General features: G+C 41.7%; 1 protein-coding gene across 11 annotated transcripts in view; it reads right to left on the bottom strand.

Annotated features, from left to right (window-relative positions):
• Positions 1-19,547, bottom strand: part of Dst (dystonin) — a 489,235-nt gene that overhangs the window by 348,108 nt on the left and 121,580 nt on the right. For 10 of the 11 annotated variants that reach the window (XM_029570114.1, XM_029570107.1, XM_029570103.1 and 7 more), the window contains exon 4: positions 6,467-6,674. In XM_029570114.1, the coding sequence (XP_029425974.1) occupies positions 6,467-6,674 (208 nt within the window). Of the gene's footprint in view, positions 1-6,466; positions 6,675-6,826; positions 6,917-19,547 lie in introns of those variants that run through there. The other variant, XM_029570109.1, reaches the window with a different exon arrangement.

Here is a 19,547-nt window from a genome sequence, read left to right as displayed (position 1 = left end):
CGCGCCGCAGACGCTGGCCGCGCGGGGAGGGGCAGAGGCGCGGACCCGGCTGCGCCCCGCGGCCAGCACCGCCCTCTGGGTCCGCCCACCCGGCCCGGCCGGTCCCCAGCGCGGTTTCTATTTGGGACCCACAACAGGTGTCTGGGAAACAAAGCTGCAGATCTGGGCGCCCGCCGATGTGCGCTGCCCCTGCAGAGGCGAAGGCCGCTCTCCCAGGGGAAGGGGCGTCATGGACCATGTTGAAAATGCTTTTCCCACCCTTCTCAGGGCACAGGACCCAGGTCGCTGTCAGCACAGGGCAAGGAGGGGACCGCGACCCGCGCCCAGGGGACGTCCCGGGTCGGGGAGGCCTCTGCAGGTGGCCGGGTGCGTCAGGGCCTGACAAGCGCACCACGCCTGCGCCTGCGTCCCGACTGCTGGAGGACCAGCGGGCGGTCCCTCCCTTCTGCCCCCCAGAGCCTGCTGGCGCATCTGCTGCTGTGCTACAAGGCACTCACTGGTTCATAGCAGCCCAGATACAGACACCCACCTCTCTACTTATCATTCGCTGCTCACAATACCAGTACCCAGTAACTGAAGAAAGTGAATACGGTTCCCTTAAATTCGATCTATCATTTACTAGAATGCGTACATTTTAAGGTTCCCAAGATGAACCAATTGGTTGCCAGACATGAGAACAAAGGCTGGTCCGGGCTGCCACAGATGGAATCCTGGGTTCTCAGTGTGACACTAGCAAGTTACTGACTCTCTTGAGTTTCTTCATGGGGAAAACAGAGGTGGTAACAATGTCTAACCGCTAAGTTCTGAAAGGAAATGGGTTAAGGGTTACCTATTACTATTAGCATGCTTAGATGAATCCATTCATCAATGACTGACCTATATCCCTTCTCCAAACCTTCAACTGCTATTTCCTCCTTTCACAAGTACTGCAGTGCCTTTTGCCCTTAATGTTTCTTTCTTTTTTGATGTTGAAAGTTGTGAAATTACAACCATTTTCTATTACCTATAGATGAGGATGAATACTCTTGAAAGAAAATTTCAGTAGAATTAGAGCAAGTAAGTCCTCCTGAGCAACTGGCCCAGTTTCATCACTTCAAATAAAGCAAGACCACGCTCTCCCTTTTCTAACCTGACCATTTAGTTTGATCCCTGGTCCTACCAAGTCTTTAAAAATCACTAGAATTTTTAGGTTTAAAAAAAAAAAAAACCTCAATGTGCCATTCATGTGCACATTAGTTTATAAAGTAACTTTGGGACAACTTGGAATCTAAGGGTTAGCAATGTGATCCCATTACTGACCACATTTATGCAGACACAGATCTCTCAGAACTCATAGTATGTAAGGTCACTGAGGGCACAGTCTGGGTCTTCATCAGAGCCCCCAGTAGGATACAGTCTTATGATGTTTTAATATTTTATTTATTATTTTTATTTTATGTGTATGTGTATTGCCTGCACGTAGGTAAGTGCACCCATGTCATGCAATGCCCATGGAGGACAGACGAGGCCATCGGATCCACTGGAACTGGAGTTACTGACAGTTGTTAGCTGCTGTGTGAGTGCTGGGATTCAAACCCAGGTCTTCTGCAAGAACAACCAGTGTTCTTAACCATCAAGCCATCTCTCTACCCCACAGTCTTATGATTTTTAACTGTCCATTTAAGGAGCCAACCAAAATGAACAAAACAGTATTTGGGGTTCACCTCTGCCCCAAGCATTCTTGAAACCATAAGAGTGAGTCAATATGCTAGTAATAAGTGCATAGTCCATGGGGAAGTAGCAAAATCATAGCAGGAAACAGCTTGGCATGTGAAGTAAAGACTGCCTGAATCCAATCCCTAGCCTATGATTTTGGGGTACTTCTCTCTCAGGAGATTTCTGAACTGAAAAAAAAATGGAGAAAATCACAGTACCAACTATGTCAGGTTCTTATATAAGCCTAAATAAGATTTATTAGTAACTGCTTAGAAAAGTACCTGGCCATGTACATTTATTATTATAAATAAATGTTATCATTTATTTAGAGAGTCATTTCCATGTAGCAAATAATCTGCAAAATAGTTTACATTTACTATCCTATTTATTACCACAGTAATGACCACATTTCTTAATAAAGAAACTGGACCTAAAAAAGTACAGTAAATTGTCTGAGTGACACAACTTGAATCAGGCATGGTACACATCTGTAATCCCAGCATTTGAGAGAAAGAGGATCAGGATTTCATGGTCAGCCTCTGCTAAGTGTCACACTGAGAGAAAACTTGTGCTACATAAGACTCTGTCTCATAAAACAACAACACAAACTCACTAGTGGCAGAGCAGAATTAAATCAAAATTCACCTAAGTATAAAATCTGATCTTTCAATTAACTAATCAATTCTAACTTTAAAAAATTCTTATTTTAGCTGGGCGTGGTGGTGCATACCTTTAATCCCAGCACTTGAGAAGCTGAGGCAGGCAGATCTCTGTGAGTTCCAGGCCAGCCTGGTCTACATAGTGAGTTCCAGGCCAGCTGGGGCTACAAGGAGACCCTGTCTTTAAAAAAGACCAAAAAAAAAAAATTCTTATTTTAAAAACATCATTAGCACTGATAGGCTGTTTATCTTTACAGGTTCTTCAAGACTGAAAGCTCCAGCTTACAATGTCCTTCAGCTAAGAACAACAGATCTGTATTATTCCCATATAAAAAGCATTTGTGGGACTGGAGAGATGGCTCAGGTTTAAGAGCACTGACTGCTCTTGCAGAGGACCCGGGTTTGATTCCCAGCACCCACATGGCAGCTACGAACCGTCCTTAACTCCAGTTCCAGGGGAATCTGAAGCCCTCTTCTGACCTCTGCAGCACTGCCTGACACAGGTGCACTCACATACATGCAGGCAATACACTCATACACATAAAATAAAAATAATAAATAAAATATAAAAAAATAAAAAATAAAAATGAAAAGCGTTCATACAATGAGTGTTACAAAGCCCTCTCCTTACATCTAAACATTTTATCTCACAGTGGCCCTGAGAAATGGAAAGTGAAAATATTATAATTGCAGATTACACTTACAGATTAATCTAATGAAGCTACAATGAACATAAAAGCACTTTTTCCCAGTGCTGGACATCAGACCAAGGCTTTGGGTATCCAAGGCAAGTGCTTCACCACTGAACTACATCCTCTTCCTGCAAACACACTTTTGAAAATACAAAGTGGGCTTGAGAGTTCAGTAGAAGGTATAGAACTTGCCTAAAATGTGTAAAGTACTAGGTTTAATTCCCAACACCACAAAAGAAACTATAAATATATACATACCTAGGTATATCTACCTATAAATATAGAATATAAAATGTCAGAAACATGTCACCATCACCAATGACTTACTAAAACACAAACCTGATTATATTGTTATACTGCTTAAAAATCTTTCAGAGGTTCTCCGCGGTGTACAGCGTAAGAAGCCCAGGGCCTCAGTACTGCAAGGAAACACCAGGGCAATGTCTATCATTCCTCTCCAACCTCTGTGCTTAGCTACACACACTACTTGCAGTTTCAATTTAAGCACATCCTTACCTTTGTTCATGAAGTTCCATCCCTTTGAAGTAGCCTTCCCTGTCACATTGATTCTATCAAGTTCTTTAAATCTCAGCTCAGTGGTACTTCCTTTCAGAGCATTTCAGGAGCCTCCCACACCTCCCTTCTTCCCCAAGTTAATTAGATAACTCTGGGTTCTTTTAATATTTGGTGTTTCCAACCATTATAACTCATTCTCAAAGCACGTTGTAATTGTCTGGCAACACATTTATTTGTCCTATTAAACAATGACTTTGCAAAGCAGAACTATGTGCTATTCTTTGTTTTACTTCAGCAGCTCAGTATTTGTTAACTACAGATGAATTAAGCTACCCTACCTACCACCCATATGGCTTTTTGACTCAGCAGATAGTTCACAAGCAATTCTACTTTCATGGTCTTAAAAATAAAAATATTAAGCTCTCACTCCATCTCTCACAAGGGATGAATTTCAAAGAAGAGCTAAGTTCCAAGCAGAGTATAAAAATGTATAGTAGGGGGCTGGAGAGATGGCTCAGTGGTTAAGAGCACTGGCTGCTCTTCCAGAGGACCCAGGTTTGGTTTCCAGTACCCACATAGCAGCTAACAACTGCCAGTTACTCCAGTTCCGGGGACCCTATGCCTTCTTCTGGCCTCCATGGGCATTACATGCACAGATGCACTTACATACATGCAGGCATACACATAAAATAATAAATAAATAAATTTTTTTGGTCTTTTTGAGACAGGGTCTTCCTGTAGCCCCAGCTGGCCTGGAACTTACTATGTAGACCAGGCTGGCCTCAAACTCAGAGATCCGCCAGCCTCTGTCTCAAAGAGTGCTGAGATTAAAGGCATGTGCCACGACACCCAGCAAATAAATAACTTTTTAATGTATAGTAATTTAGAAGTGAAAGTTTGGGTGACATGCTTTCAAAGTATTCACACCATGAGGTTCCCTTACATAAACTGTGTTCTTATCATTACATTGGATAACCAGTGGCCAATTTAATATGTAACATACCCACATCTGCTAATTTGGATACACAGAGGGTTAAACAGACATGTATGGACTGGCTTTCAACTTTATCCTTTGAAGAATTAGTGTAATTTTAAAAGTAGGTCACTCTGAAGTCTTAAGCACTCATCTCTTAACTAGCCCAAGAAACTCAGTGGACAAGGAGTCTACAGCTTGTGTTGTCTCCTATATACTATTAGCACCTAGTTCTTTCATTGCTTCCTAACCTACAGTATACACTGATGGGTAATACCAACTTCCCATGACATGTGCCAGGTAGAATATTCTCCAGTTTTTCTAATGACATTAATTATCACTGACAAATACCTACCCTGTCTTTCAATCACATGCCCTTTCTTCACTACCAAACCAAAATATCCACCTCCCACAGAAACCGTAGACAACAGTTATCCTGATGCCCCCATGCTTGCCAACCACTTGCACACACCTTCCCTTCACCTCTGCTCTCTTCGTCTGGTATGGGCAGTGTCCCTCCTCCTTCTTGAGCCCTCAGACCTTCATGGGATTTGAAGGCTGGAGGCAGGGAAGGAGGGAGAGGGAAGGAGGCAGGCCTGAGTGACTAAACACTTATTGGCAGGAGGGTGGTGAGAGCCAAGGCCAAAACCACCTCAGTTCACTCTCACTTGGCTCCCAGTCCTCTCCATCCTCCCTCCCCTTCCCCTTCCTGCTCCACCCCTCCTACTCAAAGGCTGGGTGAGACCAGCCAGCATCTCACAACAGAAGCCAAAAGAAGCTCAAGGCTGTTGCCCCAGAAACCCTGACTACAGAGTGACTGGCCAGGCTGTTTGTTCTTCCCCGATAATCAGAAAATCCCACTGGGGGCACCCTAGGGAGGCTCTTTCTAGGCTGCCGGCATGGCTGTAACCTGGGATGGTCCCTGACCCCCAAACACCCTCCCCCCAAAGAAAGTCCCAGCTTTGCATTACCTTGGGAAGTCAAAGCACAAGAAACCATGCGAGCAACCCCCCTCCTGGCCATTTACAAGTTGGGGCAGGGGAGAGAAAAGGAGGCCTGAACCACAGACACAAACTCAAAAAACATCTGGCCTTTGGCCTTTCTTTGCAAGTGAATCTCCAGGGACACACACTGTCATTTTGCCCTGTTGCCATTTCCAAGAGGAAAAAACTATTAAGTAAATGCAGGGCCCACTACTGGGAAAGCCACTGGCTTGCGCAGACCACATATGCATAAACCCCACTGGAACTACAGGCCTGGAGAGCAGATTTCCACAGTGTTCTCAGTTTTCAGACAAGCTATCCCTTTTGGTTCTGCTTGTATGGGCGGCCCCATGCAAGGGAACACCCCACCCCGTAACACAGGACAGAAACACTGGATCTCCCTGTGTATTAATTAATCAAGAGTGCATGATGGCCCCTCAGAGGCACTAAGGACACAACGCTCCCATGGATGGGCACGAAATGTTGATAGAAAAGCTACATTTTAAAAAAAGATATTCAAGTTGCTAGAATATGCTCTGCATCTACCAAAAGTCACATATCTTCTTGTGTTAGATCTGGGCAGCTTGGTGCCCTTGGGAAAAGAAAAGAAAAGAAAAAATGAAGGCTGCTTTTCCACAGCTTAGGCAAATACATGAAGCATCATTGGCATTAATACTTTCAGGTTGCCTGGTTGGTTAGTGAGCGTCAACAGCAAAGTTTAATGCAGATGTCTGTAAATATCTGCTTGCATTTCAAATCTATCGATTTATTCAACCTGAGAACAGAGCCAAACAGCTTAGTCACCAGGAGTCAGGGAAACTGCTCCATGAAGTAAACACGGTCATTTCCTCCCCCACCTGAGACGAATTTCTGCCCAGTGCATCAGCTAGCAGACACAGCTCCCAGGGAACAGATGGGTGGATTCCTGCCGCTCTGGTCCCCACTTACCTGCTATCCGAAGCACAGCCCTCTCTGCTGGGTCCAGCACTGAGCCCCCTTGTATCTTTCTTTTGGATCTCTCATGTTTAGGCAAATTCCAGGGTAAGGTGTCTCCGGGTGCTGGAGATGCTGAGCCAGATTTCTGGCTGAAATCATCCTCATCCGAAAAATCCGCAGAGGAAGACATTGAACAGCGGTAGGACGCGTTCCCGGAACTCTACGGAGGATGACACAGGAAAACGCATTAGCGGCAAAAAGCTCACATGTGACCATCGATTACACTGGCCCCCTCCCCGCCTCCAGAGTGCACAGTCCTCAGAGATTTAAGGACACACACAAACAAAAATAAAACGAATCCTAAGGGCTCACCATGTTTTCTTGGCCAATTCTGCGGCAGTAGAAACAAGACCGAAGCAGTTACAATACATGAAGATTTGTAGGGGAGAAGTAAGTGTAAGGCCTGCGGTCCGGCCACCAGCTCACAAATGACTGGCCCAACAATGAAGCCAGGATCAACAGCCTTCCTGTGACAAATCTATAGTATCTGGCTCCCCCACCAGGACAAGAGAAACATTTTCCATTACTAGCCCGCTGGTTAATTCATTAACGCAACTGACTTGAAGTTTCAAAACCAAAGCACAAATGCAGGATGTTGGGTCCTTTCCGTTTCCAGCTGCCTCACCACTGGAGCCTCCTTTTGACCCGTTTGGAGCTCTGTGTCTTCTTTATTTAATTTTCTTCAGGAGATTGAAGCAGGTTCCCAGAGCCCAGCAAGGAGGGAGGAAGGCTGATTCAGAGAAGAGCCTTTACTTAAGACTAGGAGAACACAAAAGACTGTTTTCAAAAGCCTAAGGCAGCGCCAATAAACAAACATCTGAACTCAGTGTAGAGTTCTTGAGATAATTTAAACTTCCAGCAAGGAACAACTGCCAGTAATGTAGATGAGGATGATGCAGTGCAGTGACAGGAAACGGGTCTCTTCTCAGCTCTGGGCATCACACAGTAAGATGAGAAACACGAGTTTTTTACCGAAAACACTTTGCCTGAAGGTTATTCCTCCTTGATCTAGCAGGCATACTGTGCAAAAAGCAGTTACATCGTCCTTAGAGGAGAAAAAGGCACGAGGTGCTATTCCTTCCCTTTTTCACCCGGTTGTGTCTGTGACTATTTAGAGACTGTCTGGTTCAATGACAGAAAGGATGCTATCTGTGCTGTAAATTGGATTAGAAAAATTTTAAAGTAGCTTGACCATTTGCCTTTGCTGAGGTTCCTGGTGAAGATGTCAAACTAGCATAACTTGAATCCTTGAAATGGAAGTTGCAGGCATGGATTCCTGAGGGGCAAGTTGCAGGCAGAAATCAGGGAGGTGAGCCCCAATTCAAGGCAAAAACAATGGAGTACTCACAGTGGAAACTGTAGCACAAACTGGTTGTGTGAGCCACATCCACAGACTCACCCAATAAATAGAACTAACAAAACCCACCTTTATCCATTCAAGTCCATAGCTACAAATGGTCAATACCATTACTGTAAAAGTTCACATATCCCTACAAAGTGAGGCATGTAAAATTCATCTTTAGTTCTGTTATCCAACCCCTTCAAAATAACCTATTCCATTTTATTTTGCAAGAAATTTTATCACCTTAGTTAATTTATTTATTTAAATTATGTGCAGTTTCCCAGTGGTAATATTATGCAAACAAGATAAATAAATAAATAAATAAATAAATAAATAAATAAATAAATAAATAAATATCTTTATATTTTAGGTACAACCCATAGTGGCATAAAGTCAGACACAGGATGCTGTTATTGACCCAATTTATTTCCCCAAACTTTCTGAAAATTCATCTTGAGCTCTCTGAGGTTGCTCTTGGCTGGAGCAGTAGGAAAGGGTGACATTTGTAAGGACCTTTAGAGAAGTATCGGGTTTCTTTGGTTGCCTTCTGTGTTCCTCAAAATGGCTTCCTACCTGTCCTTACTTAAGGTCACTTTTATCTTTGAGATTGTATTTCTCTTCACCTGCACTATTTTAGTAAGACTAGTAATTTGTTTATCTTTACAGACAGATGTGGAGAAATAACTGATAAAGCACTGCTCCTTTCCAAAAACCGTGGGTTATCGATTTGTGCAGAGCAAATTTTTTTAATGGCCAAAGTCTCAGCTGACTGAACAACAAAATGTGATTTATGCCATGACACAAATACTATTAATCACATGTAGCCAGATGGGAACAGTTACTACCCCGGACCCAAGGGTGTTGACTGGCATAGCCTCCAATCTGGTCCTGTCACTGACAACCAGATAAAAGAGAAAAGGAAGAGGAAAAAAAATAAACAGGAAGACCTCTTTCAGCAAAATAGCACAGGAACACATAGACTATACACATTTACATCAGACTTTTTATAAGTAGAGAACTCCCCTTCTTGACTACATGGATCAAACCTTTTAAGAGTTACAGTATTTTTTTTTCCACAAAACGATACTAATCACTTTTAGGACAGAAGATACAAGCTACAAAATTAAGTACATTTAAATGCTGAAAATTGAGAATTTATTTAAATGTAACTGGTTTGAAATGGATATATCACTAAAATTATATTCTCTATAGATTGGTAATGGTTTGCCAAATCATGTCACTATCTTGGGACTAGAGAGAATAGTATTAGAATTCTATTGTGTTTTCTTAGTTTGGGGAAAAGTAAACAGTTCTCTGACCCAAAGATTACAGCCTAACCTTTGATGAGGGCTGGAAAAAGCTGGACAAAGGAAAAGGGGTCCTGTGAGCAGCAAATGCCCCAGGTTCCTGTTTCTTATTCTGCTCTCACACCTAAAGATTGATTCCTATTAAAATACAACTATCCATGTTCATCCATAAGTGATTAAATATTATTTATCCACAGCATTGGCTACTTTGCAGCAATTAAACAAAAATGTTGATCTACATTTAGTAAAGAGGAAATAATTCATATAGAATGAGTCCTTTAAAAATTCTATATAGATCTGTGTACACACACCTGTACACGTATAAATAGACAACTAGTATGTAAACAGTGGTTATCTCTGGACAATAACTAACACACAAAATCACCAAAAGGAAATGTTTCAAGAAAATATCAAAAGCTCTCTGAAAAAGCAACTGTGTAAGCCAGTGTTTTTAACAGTTTTGGCTGATGGGCACCATTGAAAAGTTAATGGAGTCTATTGAAACCTCTTCGCAGAGCAAAACAAATAAGCAATTATACACAAACCAAGTTCACAGCTGTATGGGATTCTCTGACCTCCTGACCCCTTAAGACTCCAATTCACACCATCCTCTGTCATCACCACTTGCTGGTAACAAGGATAAAAGAAGGAACTAGTTCACCAGGGAGGGAAAGAGTAACTTGGGAGGTAAAGACAAAGCTGGACTCATACTATCTTTAAAATTTTCGCCTCTTTTTTCCTAAAGAAATGTGAACTACTCTCTGTACTGATGTTAAGTCTCTGTAACCAAAAAATGAAAAACGCTAGGTTGTGACAAATCAAACAGCTCTGACTTTTCTAATAGCCAATTCATTCACATGGTACAAAAATAACTCAAATCTCCTAAAGCCAGGATAATTACGTAATGTGACATTTTTAGAAGGGGAACTGAACAATAACTTTTTAATTGAAACCCCAGTATGGGATCTGAGATATGGACAATGGAACTCCCTAATGTGGACATGACCCAGCCTAAGCACCCTGACCTGTAAGAAACTGCCAGGAAATCGTCTTGGCACTGTGTGTTCTCCAAAGGTAACAGGGAAAGAGTCCAAAATGAGGATTTGCTGATTCAAATCACACAAGCTATTCCAAATCACACAAGTTGGGGAGTAAACTTTCACAAGCCCACACACTCACTTACCCACACTTTTTTTTTTAACTTTTAAAAAAAACTTTGTTAAGAATTTCATGTATGCACATAAGGTGTTTTGACCAAAACCACGCCCACTCCCTCCCTGTCAACATCTCCATATACTTTCTTTTTTTCTTTTTTTCTCTTCTTTCTTTCTTTCTTTCTTTCTTTCTTTCTTTCTTCCTTCCTTCCTTCCTTTCTTTATGAGGCTTTTTGCTACTCTAACATTCCCCCCCTCTAAAGAATACCCACACTTCTATATGCAAATTTAAATTTAATTTTTTTAATGAGGCAACAATTGGACAAATCCCGATTGTGGGCTATTTTATAAGATAACTGCCCTAGATTCTGTAAGCTGATCAATAACATGAAGCATATTTCCAGAAAAGGAGGAGCTCTTCTAAATTTAATTCTGAATTCTTTTTAAAAAAATTTTAAAAGACACTTTAAGGAAAACTGCAATAATCTGAACATGAGTCATGACAGTTTATTAGATAATATAAGGAAATGACTGTTAATTTTGTAAGGTGTAATAATGATATTGTGTTATTTTTAAAAGTCCATAACCTTAGGAAATGCAGCCTAAAGAAATTTGTTGTTGGGCTGGAGAGATGGATCAGCAGTTAAGAGCACTCACGGCTCTTGCAGAGAACCTGGGTTAGGTTCCTACAAGGTGGCTTACAACCATCTGTAACTCCAGTTCCAGGGGATCCAACATCCTCTTCCTGCCTCCATGGGTATGGAAGGACATGGATACATTTCTATATATGCAGGCAAAACATTCACATACATTAAATAAAATTAATAAAATATTTCTAAAAACTTAATGTCTATAATTATTTTTAATCAAGTTGAACAAAACTAGTCAGTGTGACAAACAGGATAACAAAAAATATTCTTTGAATTACTATCACACAAAAGTTATATATGAATTTTTTACTATGTAATGGTAAAGACCATGTTAAGTATCAAAATAACAAATTTTCAAGTTTCAGAAACATCTTTTTTTTTCAATTCTACCTTAATTGAATCATATTAAAAAGCATAGAAATAACCAAGCATGGTAGTTAGTACATGTCTGTGATCTCAGTACTTGAGATCATAGAGTACTGAGGCAGGAGGATTACTGAAAGTTCAAAGCACGCAGCACCCAGCACCACAAAAGAAAAATAAGAAAGAACTTTATCATAAGTAAGCCTGTCCTACATAGTGACTACTGCATATGGAGTACTTAGCAAGGACAACACAGCAAGACCTGCCTCAAAACAAAAACTACCAAAATAGCATAGAAATAGATGCAGTGCTATAATGTCAGCACTCTACAGGATGAAGCACAAAAATCACTGGTTTGAGGCCAGCCTGGGCTTCATTGAAAGGAACTATCTCAAAAGGCAAAACAAAACAAAAGTAAAGAAATACAAACATAAAGAACTAGTTTGTATTTCAGCATCTGCAAGCAGTCTCTGCAGAGGAAAGACATTTTAAATAATTTACCTAAGAGAAAAGCAAACACATCTCTGAAAATAGCCACACAAAACAGAAACACATTAGGAAGGCAAACTCAAATTCAAAAACACTTCTGTAACTAGGCAATCCTGGATCATACATTTTCTGTGGATGTTATTTATGTTAGTCAGTTAAAAGTATGTTTTAGCCAGGCGTGGTGGCACATGCCTTTAATCCCAGCACTCGGGAAGCAGAGGCAGGCAGATCTCTGTGAGTTCAAGGCCAGCCTGGTCTACATAGTGAGTTCAGGTCAGCTGGGACTACAGGGAGACCCTGTGTCAAAAAGACCAGGAAAAAAAAAAAAAAAAAAAAAAGAGTATGTTTTAACCATCTACAGGCTTCTTCCTTGAGGGAATCTGAAATCAAGCTGGAAGGATAGGGGTGACACTACAGCGATGTTTTTTGTCTTAGTCCAAAAAGGTCTTGCATTGTCTCCTCCTGCAGTGATCTGACAAGTCTCTGAACTTAAACTGGGGGCAGCAAATCATGCAGACGAAATCTGTCTCTGATGTGAGACCAAACATCAGTAAGTAAACATAAGTATATCTCTATAACTACAGATTAAGTTTAAAATACGTCTTCCAGGAATAATATAATACAATCATGAAAATATGAATTGCACTGTAAAGTCAATCAGCTGAGTCAGACAAGACCACCAAAGCACAGAGAGCACTACCCAGTACCATCAACCATCCACAGTGTCATGGTATAGATGCATTGTGGTTGGCCTACCCATTTTTCAAAGCAAATTAATGACAACATGCCTTTAATCCCAGCACTTGGGAGGCAAAGGCAGGCGGATCTTTGTGAGTTCAAGGCCAGCCTGGTCTATATAGTGAGTTCAGGTCAGCTGGGATTACAAGGAGACCCTGTCTCAAAAAGACAAAAAAAAAAAAAAAAAAAAAAAAAAAAAAAAAAAAAAAATTCAGATGTGGAACACAGGCACTTTCTTTAGTCTGATTCCATCCCCACCTGACCCCTTTTCTTCTTTAATGATATGTGAGTCTGAGACTCAAAAGTTAGGGAAGGTTACATTGCTGTATTCAGAGACAAAAGGAAAGACAGAGGGTGGGAGGAGGTAGGGACAATGCTAATCAATAGAAAGGGAGCAAAATTTGTTTTTAATAAGAAGGGAATTACAGAGAAGGAGATAAAACCAGACACAAAGGAGGCAGCTACCAAAATATTTTAGTTAAATGGAAATCCAGCAAAAACTAAGTGCTGAGTTCAATCTCTTTTATTGTGGTTCATGTTTTAAATGCCTAGGAAATGTCAGAGAGCTGTATGACTCCTAGAGATGCTGACTCATCATTCCAAGGAACCTTGCCCAACTGACCTACCACTACTGCTATTGACTCCCTACTGATTTGTGTTTATCTGCCCCTGCCATGCTAAACTTGCTCCCATAGGTCTATCCTATTCCAAGTCACCAGAGAGGCTCTGATTCCAAGTTTTTCACAACCAGCATGTGGGTGCAGTTCCTGTCGGAAAGAACTTACAGGCTATTATCACTCGTGTAGGTCCCAAGGCCTGGGAACAGAACCTTTGCAGAGATCATACTGATAGAATGTGTGAACTGCAGAAGAGCCATAAGCCTCATTAGGTAAATCCATAAATCCCTTAAAATGTCTAACTGGCCCTAAATTGGCAGCCTGGGCTTGCTCAAGCCTGGCTCTGCTCACCCCTTATCAGTTGGTCACTCCCAAGCCTGAGAGAAAGTGTTGGAGCCCACCTGTCTCCTTTAGTGCCATAGATAACTCACCCGCCTCTTAGTCTGAGAAGTAAGAGACCCTCAAGGACACCAAACCAGGCACTAATTTAACTCCCCACAAAGTGCAGCTGTGTCCCACAACCCCAGTGTAAAATCCTCCTGTTTTCTTTGTCTAGTTGTAGATGCTTGGTTCCCACCGACAGCCTCTACCTCTCACTGTATCTTCTTTGATTAAAGGAAGATATATTCCTTGCCTGTTGCAGGTCTGGCTCTGGTTTCTTATCTCTTACCGCTCTATCTTTCCTTTTATTTTCCAAAAAGATAACACATACCCCATCTACCACCTGTGATAGCTTGTCAGAAATCTAAAGATACTATGTAAAAGAGTGAACTGGATAACAGCCACATGACCTTGAGAAAATTGGCTATTCTAGGCTTGGGCTATTTCATCTGAGAAACAGGAAGCATAACAGAATTGATATATTCAATTGTATTGGCGGAATAAGTAACACATGAAAAGTTCTTAAAGCAACATCCAACGTACAGGAAGCCTTCTTTAAATGTAGCTATTAGGTGATGCCCCTTCTCGTGCATGATCAATCCAGGGGCAGGGGACCGAATGCATTTGGCTAGCATGGCCAATGTATGTATGATTCTCACTTTACTTACAGGTCTCAAAAGACAAAGTCCAACAAGTTCCCTTATCCATCCTTTCCAAGTTTTAGGTATTTGGGGTTTCCTTGTGTTTTCCCAAGACATTCTTTCTTTTTTAATTATTTATTTATTTTAGGTGTATGAGTGTTTTGTCTGCTTTGTGTGTAAGTGCATTCATGTCATGCAAAATCCTGTGGAGGCCAGTAGAGGGTGTTGATCACCTAAACTGGAGTTACTGATGGTTGTCAGCCAACATGTGGGTGCTAGGAACTGAACTCAGGTCCTCTGGAAGAGCAGCCAGTGCTCCTAACCACTGAGTCATCTCTCTAGCCCTTATTCCTTCTTTTTTGAACTCATTGTTTCCAGTATGAGAGACAACAGCGAAAGCTTAAATGCCTGGACACGGAAAACAAGTATGGATGTCTAATTGCTCCTTGCTGGTAGATAGGGAAGGTTATATCTTTAGGGTCCTTTATACTTCATTTTTATTACCTGCTTTCATTAATGAAACTGCAGAAAATTGCTTTTGCTGATAGTTCTTACAAAGTTGTGTTCCCCACTCAAGTAGTTATTACTTAAGTCGAGTTGAAAATCACCTTTCCATTTAAAAAAAAAAAAAAAGCTTTATTTTTGTATTAAAACAAAGTCTCTGAAACTTTGGGCACCAGGTGTCCCAATTCCTGTTCTAAAGAAAGGATTGTCACATGTGAGTTAAATGAGGATGATTTTGACACCTTGAACTGCACATGACTGGGACCTAGGATCCATGCCTGGACACAAGGAGATATCCCACCTCGGAGCTGGCATATGGGGGACTCAACCTAGCTGGGATGCAGCACATAGGCTGGTGACAGGTCAATCCCACAACCTGGTCCTAACGATTAGTGTTTAGTGCATTCCACTTCCCTTTACTAACACTCGGGTTCTTCCTACCTGCCAGTCATAGAACTCTGAGTTCTATCTGGAACAACTATGTGGCTCAAAGCCCCTACATCTACAAGAAGGGGCTGCCTCAAGTTTCACCTTGTCTTTACAACAGGTTTTTCCTCACACAAATTAATCTGGGCCCCTCCTTTCCTAGGTCTCTGTACAGGAAGTATAATGGCAGGACAGCAAGCAGAATCAGCCTGCAAAAAATACCTGGTTTTTATTTCCCACTAGCCTTGACCTGTTAAGACTGTAATTGTACAAAGAGACAGAGGTCTCTGGATGAAGAGATACCCTAGCCTAAAAACATAAAGGTGCCCTTCGGCTGCAAGAGACATCTGTGATTCTCAGGTAAGGATGTCTTGAAGCCAGAAAAGGAGCCACAGAGAAAGGGGTGTGGAGTGGCTCAGATCAAAGGAGGCTTATGTCCTGTGCACAACCCAGAAGCAGCCTGAAGGCTCTACAGGGGCAATCATTGGTGGGGAGGGCATGGTCAATATAATCTGAAGACACCAATGTTCCCTCCCAGCCCCTGGCACTTCCACATCCACATGCATCTGACAGGCTCCTTCAACCCAACGGCAACTGTGAGGTAGAAATGGGGTACACTGGGGATAGCACAGGGGTCTGAAGTTAGAACCTGAGTTGAAGAAACCAAAAAGTAATGTATCTTTTCTTTTATTTATTTATTTATTTATTTATTTATTTATTTATTTTTTGGTCTTTTTGAGACAGGGTCTCCCTGTAGCCCCAGCTGTCCTGGAACTCACTATGTAGACCAGGCTGGCCTTGAACTCACAGAGATCCACCTGCCTCTGCCTCCCAAGTGTTGTGGTAAGTAATGTATCTTATATTATTACAGTTTTCATTGTGTAGGCAGTGGCTCCTCATGTATTCAAAATCCTAGTTCTTACAGACTGGCTTAGCACTGGATCCCATGTGCACTGAAATTCAAAGAGGAGCATCTGCCAACAAGGGCTAAAAATGCCGAGGGTCTCTTACTCTTCTTCCCTGGGCATCATTATTATTATTAATTATTACTATTATTATTATTACATGTTTGAGACGTGGTCTCCCTGTAGCCTCAGCTGGCCTGGAACTTGCTATGTAGACCAGGCTAGCCTTGATCCCACAGAGATCTGCTTCCAAAAGGGATGGACCACCACACCCAGCTTGTCATTTTTCACTTTTAAGGTTACTTTGGGGCTGGCAAGATGGCTCAGCAGGTAAAAGCACTTGCCATGCAAACCTCAGAACCAAAGATGGAAGGAGAAAACCAACTCCCGAAAGTTGTCCTCTGACCTCCACACATGCACTATGTCAGGAGTACACACAAAGATACAGACACACAGATACACACACCTATACACAGACACACACACACAGACACTAGTAATTAATTAATCAATAATTTAAGGTTACTTTGAAATATTCTACAACCAGGGAAGAAGGGAATGTATTTATCTACTGGTTATTGCTACATTATTAGGAGGTATTAAGCTGATTAGAAGAAGATAGTGAAGGCAGTAGAGAAAGACCATCCAATCAATATCCCAAAATAAGTGGGAAATGCCCAAGACACTTGAAAGGCAAACTGTCAAAGTAGACCCAGATAAGGCTGGGAAAGAAGTAGGAGCTGGAGGGACTGAAGGGTCCTGCATGCAATGAATGAACCTAGATTTGATCTTTCAGGACTTGGACCGCTGCAGAAATGTTATCAGTGGTGTGTCTTTATAGATAAATGGATGAATCTGAGAGCTAAAAAGAAGGGACTGAAGAGGGGAGGGGTCAAACTCTGAAAAGACTCCATGAGGGGTACTAAAATAATTCAGCAATCAATGATAAGAGCATGAACTATATCACTGAGATAAGAGATGGAAAGAATGGATGGATTGAGAAATATTTGGAGACTAGAAAAAGAACCAACTAGAGGAAGGTGCGCTATGGCTGATAGGGAGTGAGAAGATTGGAAATTAGGCAACAGTTGAGTTAGTAAGGGAGCCAGCAAAGAACAGAAGGAAGTGCCTAAGCCCCAAGCAACCCACACAAGAGGTAATCCAGATGCTGCAACTGTCTCTGATAAGCTCTGTGGTAATTTTGCCTGACTTGAGTCACAAGGTTAGCTAGACACTACCTTCCAAGACACCTGCACTTCCCTCAATTGCAGCCCTGACCTGCAGCACTGCAGTGAGTGACCCATGGATGCCTGCTCCTTACAGAAGCTGCAACAGCCAGCACCATGCCAGACTGCACTGGATCATAGCCTTCATGTGACAAAGCATTACTGAACCACTTTGTCCTTTATTTGTCCTCATATACAGAGAACAAAAGAGCATAAACCATGTTGAGTACTGTTGCCTTTCTCCTGAGAAGTTGTATTAAAGAGTATAACAGACATATTGTTTTATTATTAGTCTTGTAGTACTTTATGTTATTGTACTTAAAAACAAAAATAACAATAGCTATATTTCTTCTGACTTCTAATTGTCTATAAGCAGTAGAGGAACTTCTCCCATTGCATTCATAAAGCAAATTTACTCATTCACTCAGTGTTCACAACGATGCCCTGCTCTGTTATAGCCCTCCCCTCCAGCTAGCAGCCCCACAGACCGCTCCTCCTAGTTCATATGCACAGGGGTGAGCTATGTGCATTCCAATCCCCTGACCTTCCTCCCCTGCCCAGCTGCCCTCCAGACCCAGAAATATTGCCTGAGGGTTTTGAAAACCTCCCTTCTCAGCAAGTGTTTTCCAGCTAGGGTAATGCTTCCTCTAATAAAAGTCTAAGCAAAAAATGTGTCAAAATTCGTGACTGCATCCAGGAAAAAAAATGATGAATTTTGTCAAAAGAACAAACTTAAACACACACTCCACAGAATATATGAAAAGCTCTTCTCTTATACCCCACTTCATTCTATCTGCTAAACTGGCCCCATGTGTTGACAACAAAGGAAAGAGCTGTGAAGAATCCAGACACTCTCAGAAGTCTATGCAATGATGAAAATCACTGTTTTGGAGTGTGATGGTTAATGTTAAGTGTAGACTTTGCTAGGCCACACTTCCCAGTTTTTTATAAAACACCAGTGTAAATGTTGCTCTGAAAGTACTTTTAGGCATGCTTAACATTTAAACCAATGAATTTTAAGTAAAGCAAATGACTCTCCATAGTGCAGTGGGTCTCAATCAGGAGGAGGCTTTACAAGCAGGCAATGCATCCTGAAGAAATTCTCCTGAAGACTGCAACAGATGCCCTCCCCCAAGTTTCTGAGTTTCTAGCCTGATGCAGAACAGAAGATGGACTCGAGACTGTTAAATCAGTTCTCACCTGAATTTCCAGGTGTGTGTTTCATAACCAGCATATCCTACTGGCTTTGCTTCCCTGAAGAATCCTAACTCGGATAACGGCTGGCCCATTGCTTTATCAGATGTTTATACCTCCCCTGGACTACATTTTAGGGAAGTAGAAACACCTGCTTCAGTTCCCATTTTTCAATTTCATACAAGGAGACTATGCAGGACTTTTACTAGGCTGAGTTAAGAAGCCACCATGCTTCCTTATCTCCTTAATTAATTGCCACCAGGGCATCACTTAACCTCTCTTGACTGGCTGATACTCTAAGTGTAGATGATCACATCTTCTTCACTGGATTGTAGAGAGTAGTGAAGTGATATAGGAATAGAAAGCTTCTAATATAACAGGATACTTGATACATTTTCACAACATTCAAATATGAAAAAGCTAATATGAAACAAGCATAAAGCACTTGGAATATCAGTGATTAACAAAAATGCACCTTCAGAACAACATTTACAGTGATGTTTTTTAAACTAGGTGCCATGGCCTAGCCAGGTCAATAAATAACATGAACCACTGGAGCCCAAAACAATGATTTTCATTGCAGACTTTGGGGGGGGGGGTGAGACAAAGTCTCCCTATAGCTCCCTATAGCGCCAGTTAGTCTTGCTATGTAGACCATGCTGGCCTCAATCTCACAGAGTCCTGCCTCTGCCTCTCGCGTGCTGGGACTAAAGGTGTGCACCACCACGTCTGGCCTCATTGCAGACATTTTTAGTTTAAGGAACTTTTAAAAAATTCTACTTCCTTTCATATCACCTGCAGAGTCTGGCCTTAATTCTAGCAATAAAGATTCATTCTTTTGATTTAAGGCTTTTTATTTCTAATCAAGCTTCCCATGAATGAAAAGCATCAAGGAACATGAGTCATTCACATTTCTGCGTAAGGTTATCAGACTATATCCTGGAGAAATATTTGGATTAAAAAGAAAAGGGGCTCGGTGTGGTGGTGCACAATTTTAGTCCCAGCTCAAGAGGCAGGTGGATATCTGTGAGATTGAGGCCAGCCTGGTCTATACAGTGAGAATTCCAGGCCTGCTGGGGGAAACATGTCTTTTTAA

The sequence above is a fragment of the Nannospalax galili genome, unplaced genomic scaffold, assembly GCF_000622305.1.
Source record: "Nannospalax galili isolate Female #2095 unplaced genomic scaffold, S.galili_v1.0 scaffold582, whole genome shotgun sequence".
In the NCBI taxonomy this organism is placed as follows: Eukaryota; Metazoa; Chordata; class Mammalia; order Rodentia; family Spalacidae; genus Nannospalax; species Nannospalax galili.
This window is presented reverse-complemented; position numbering and strand designations above follow the sequence as displayed.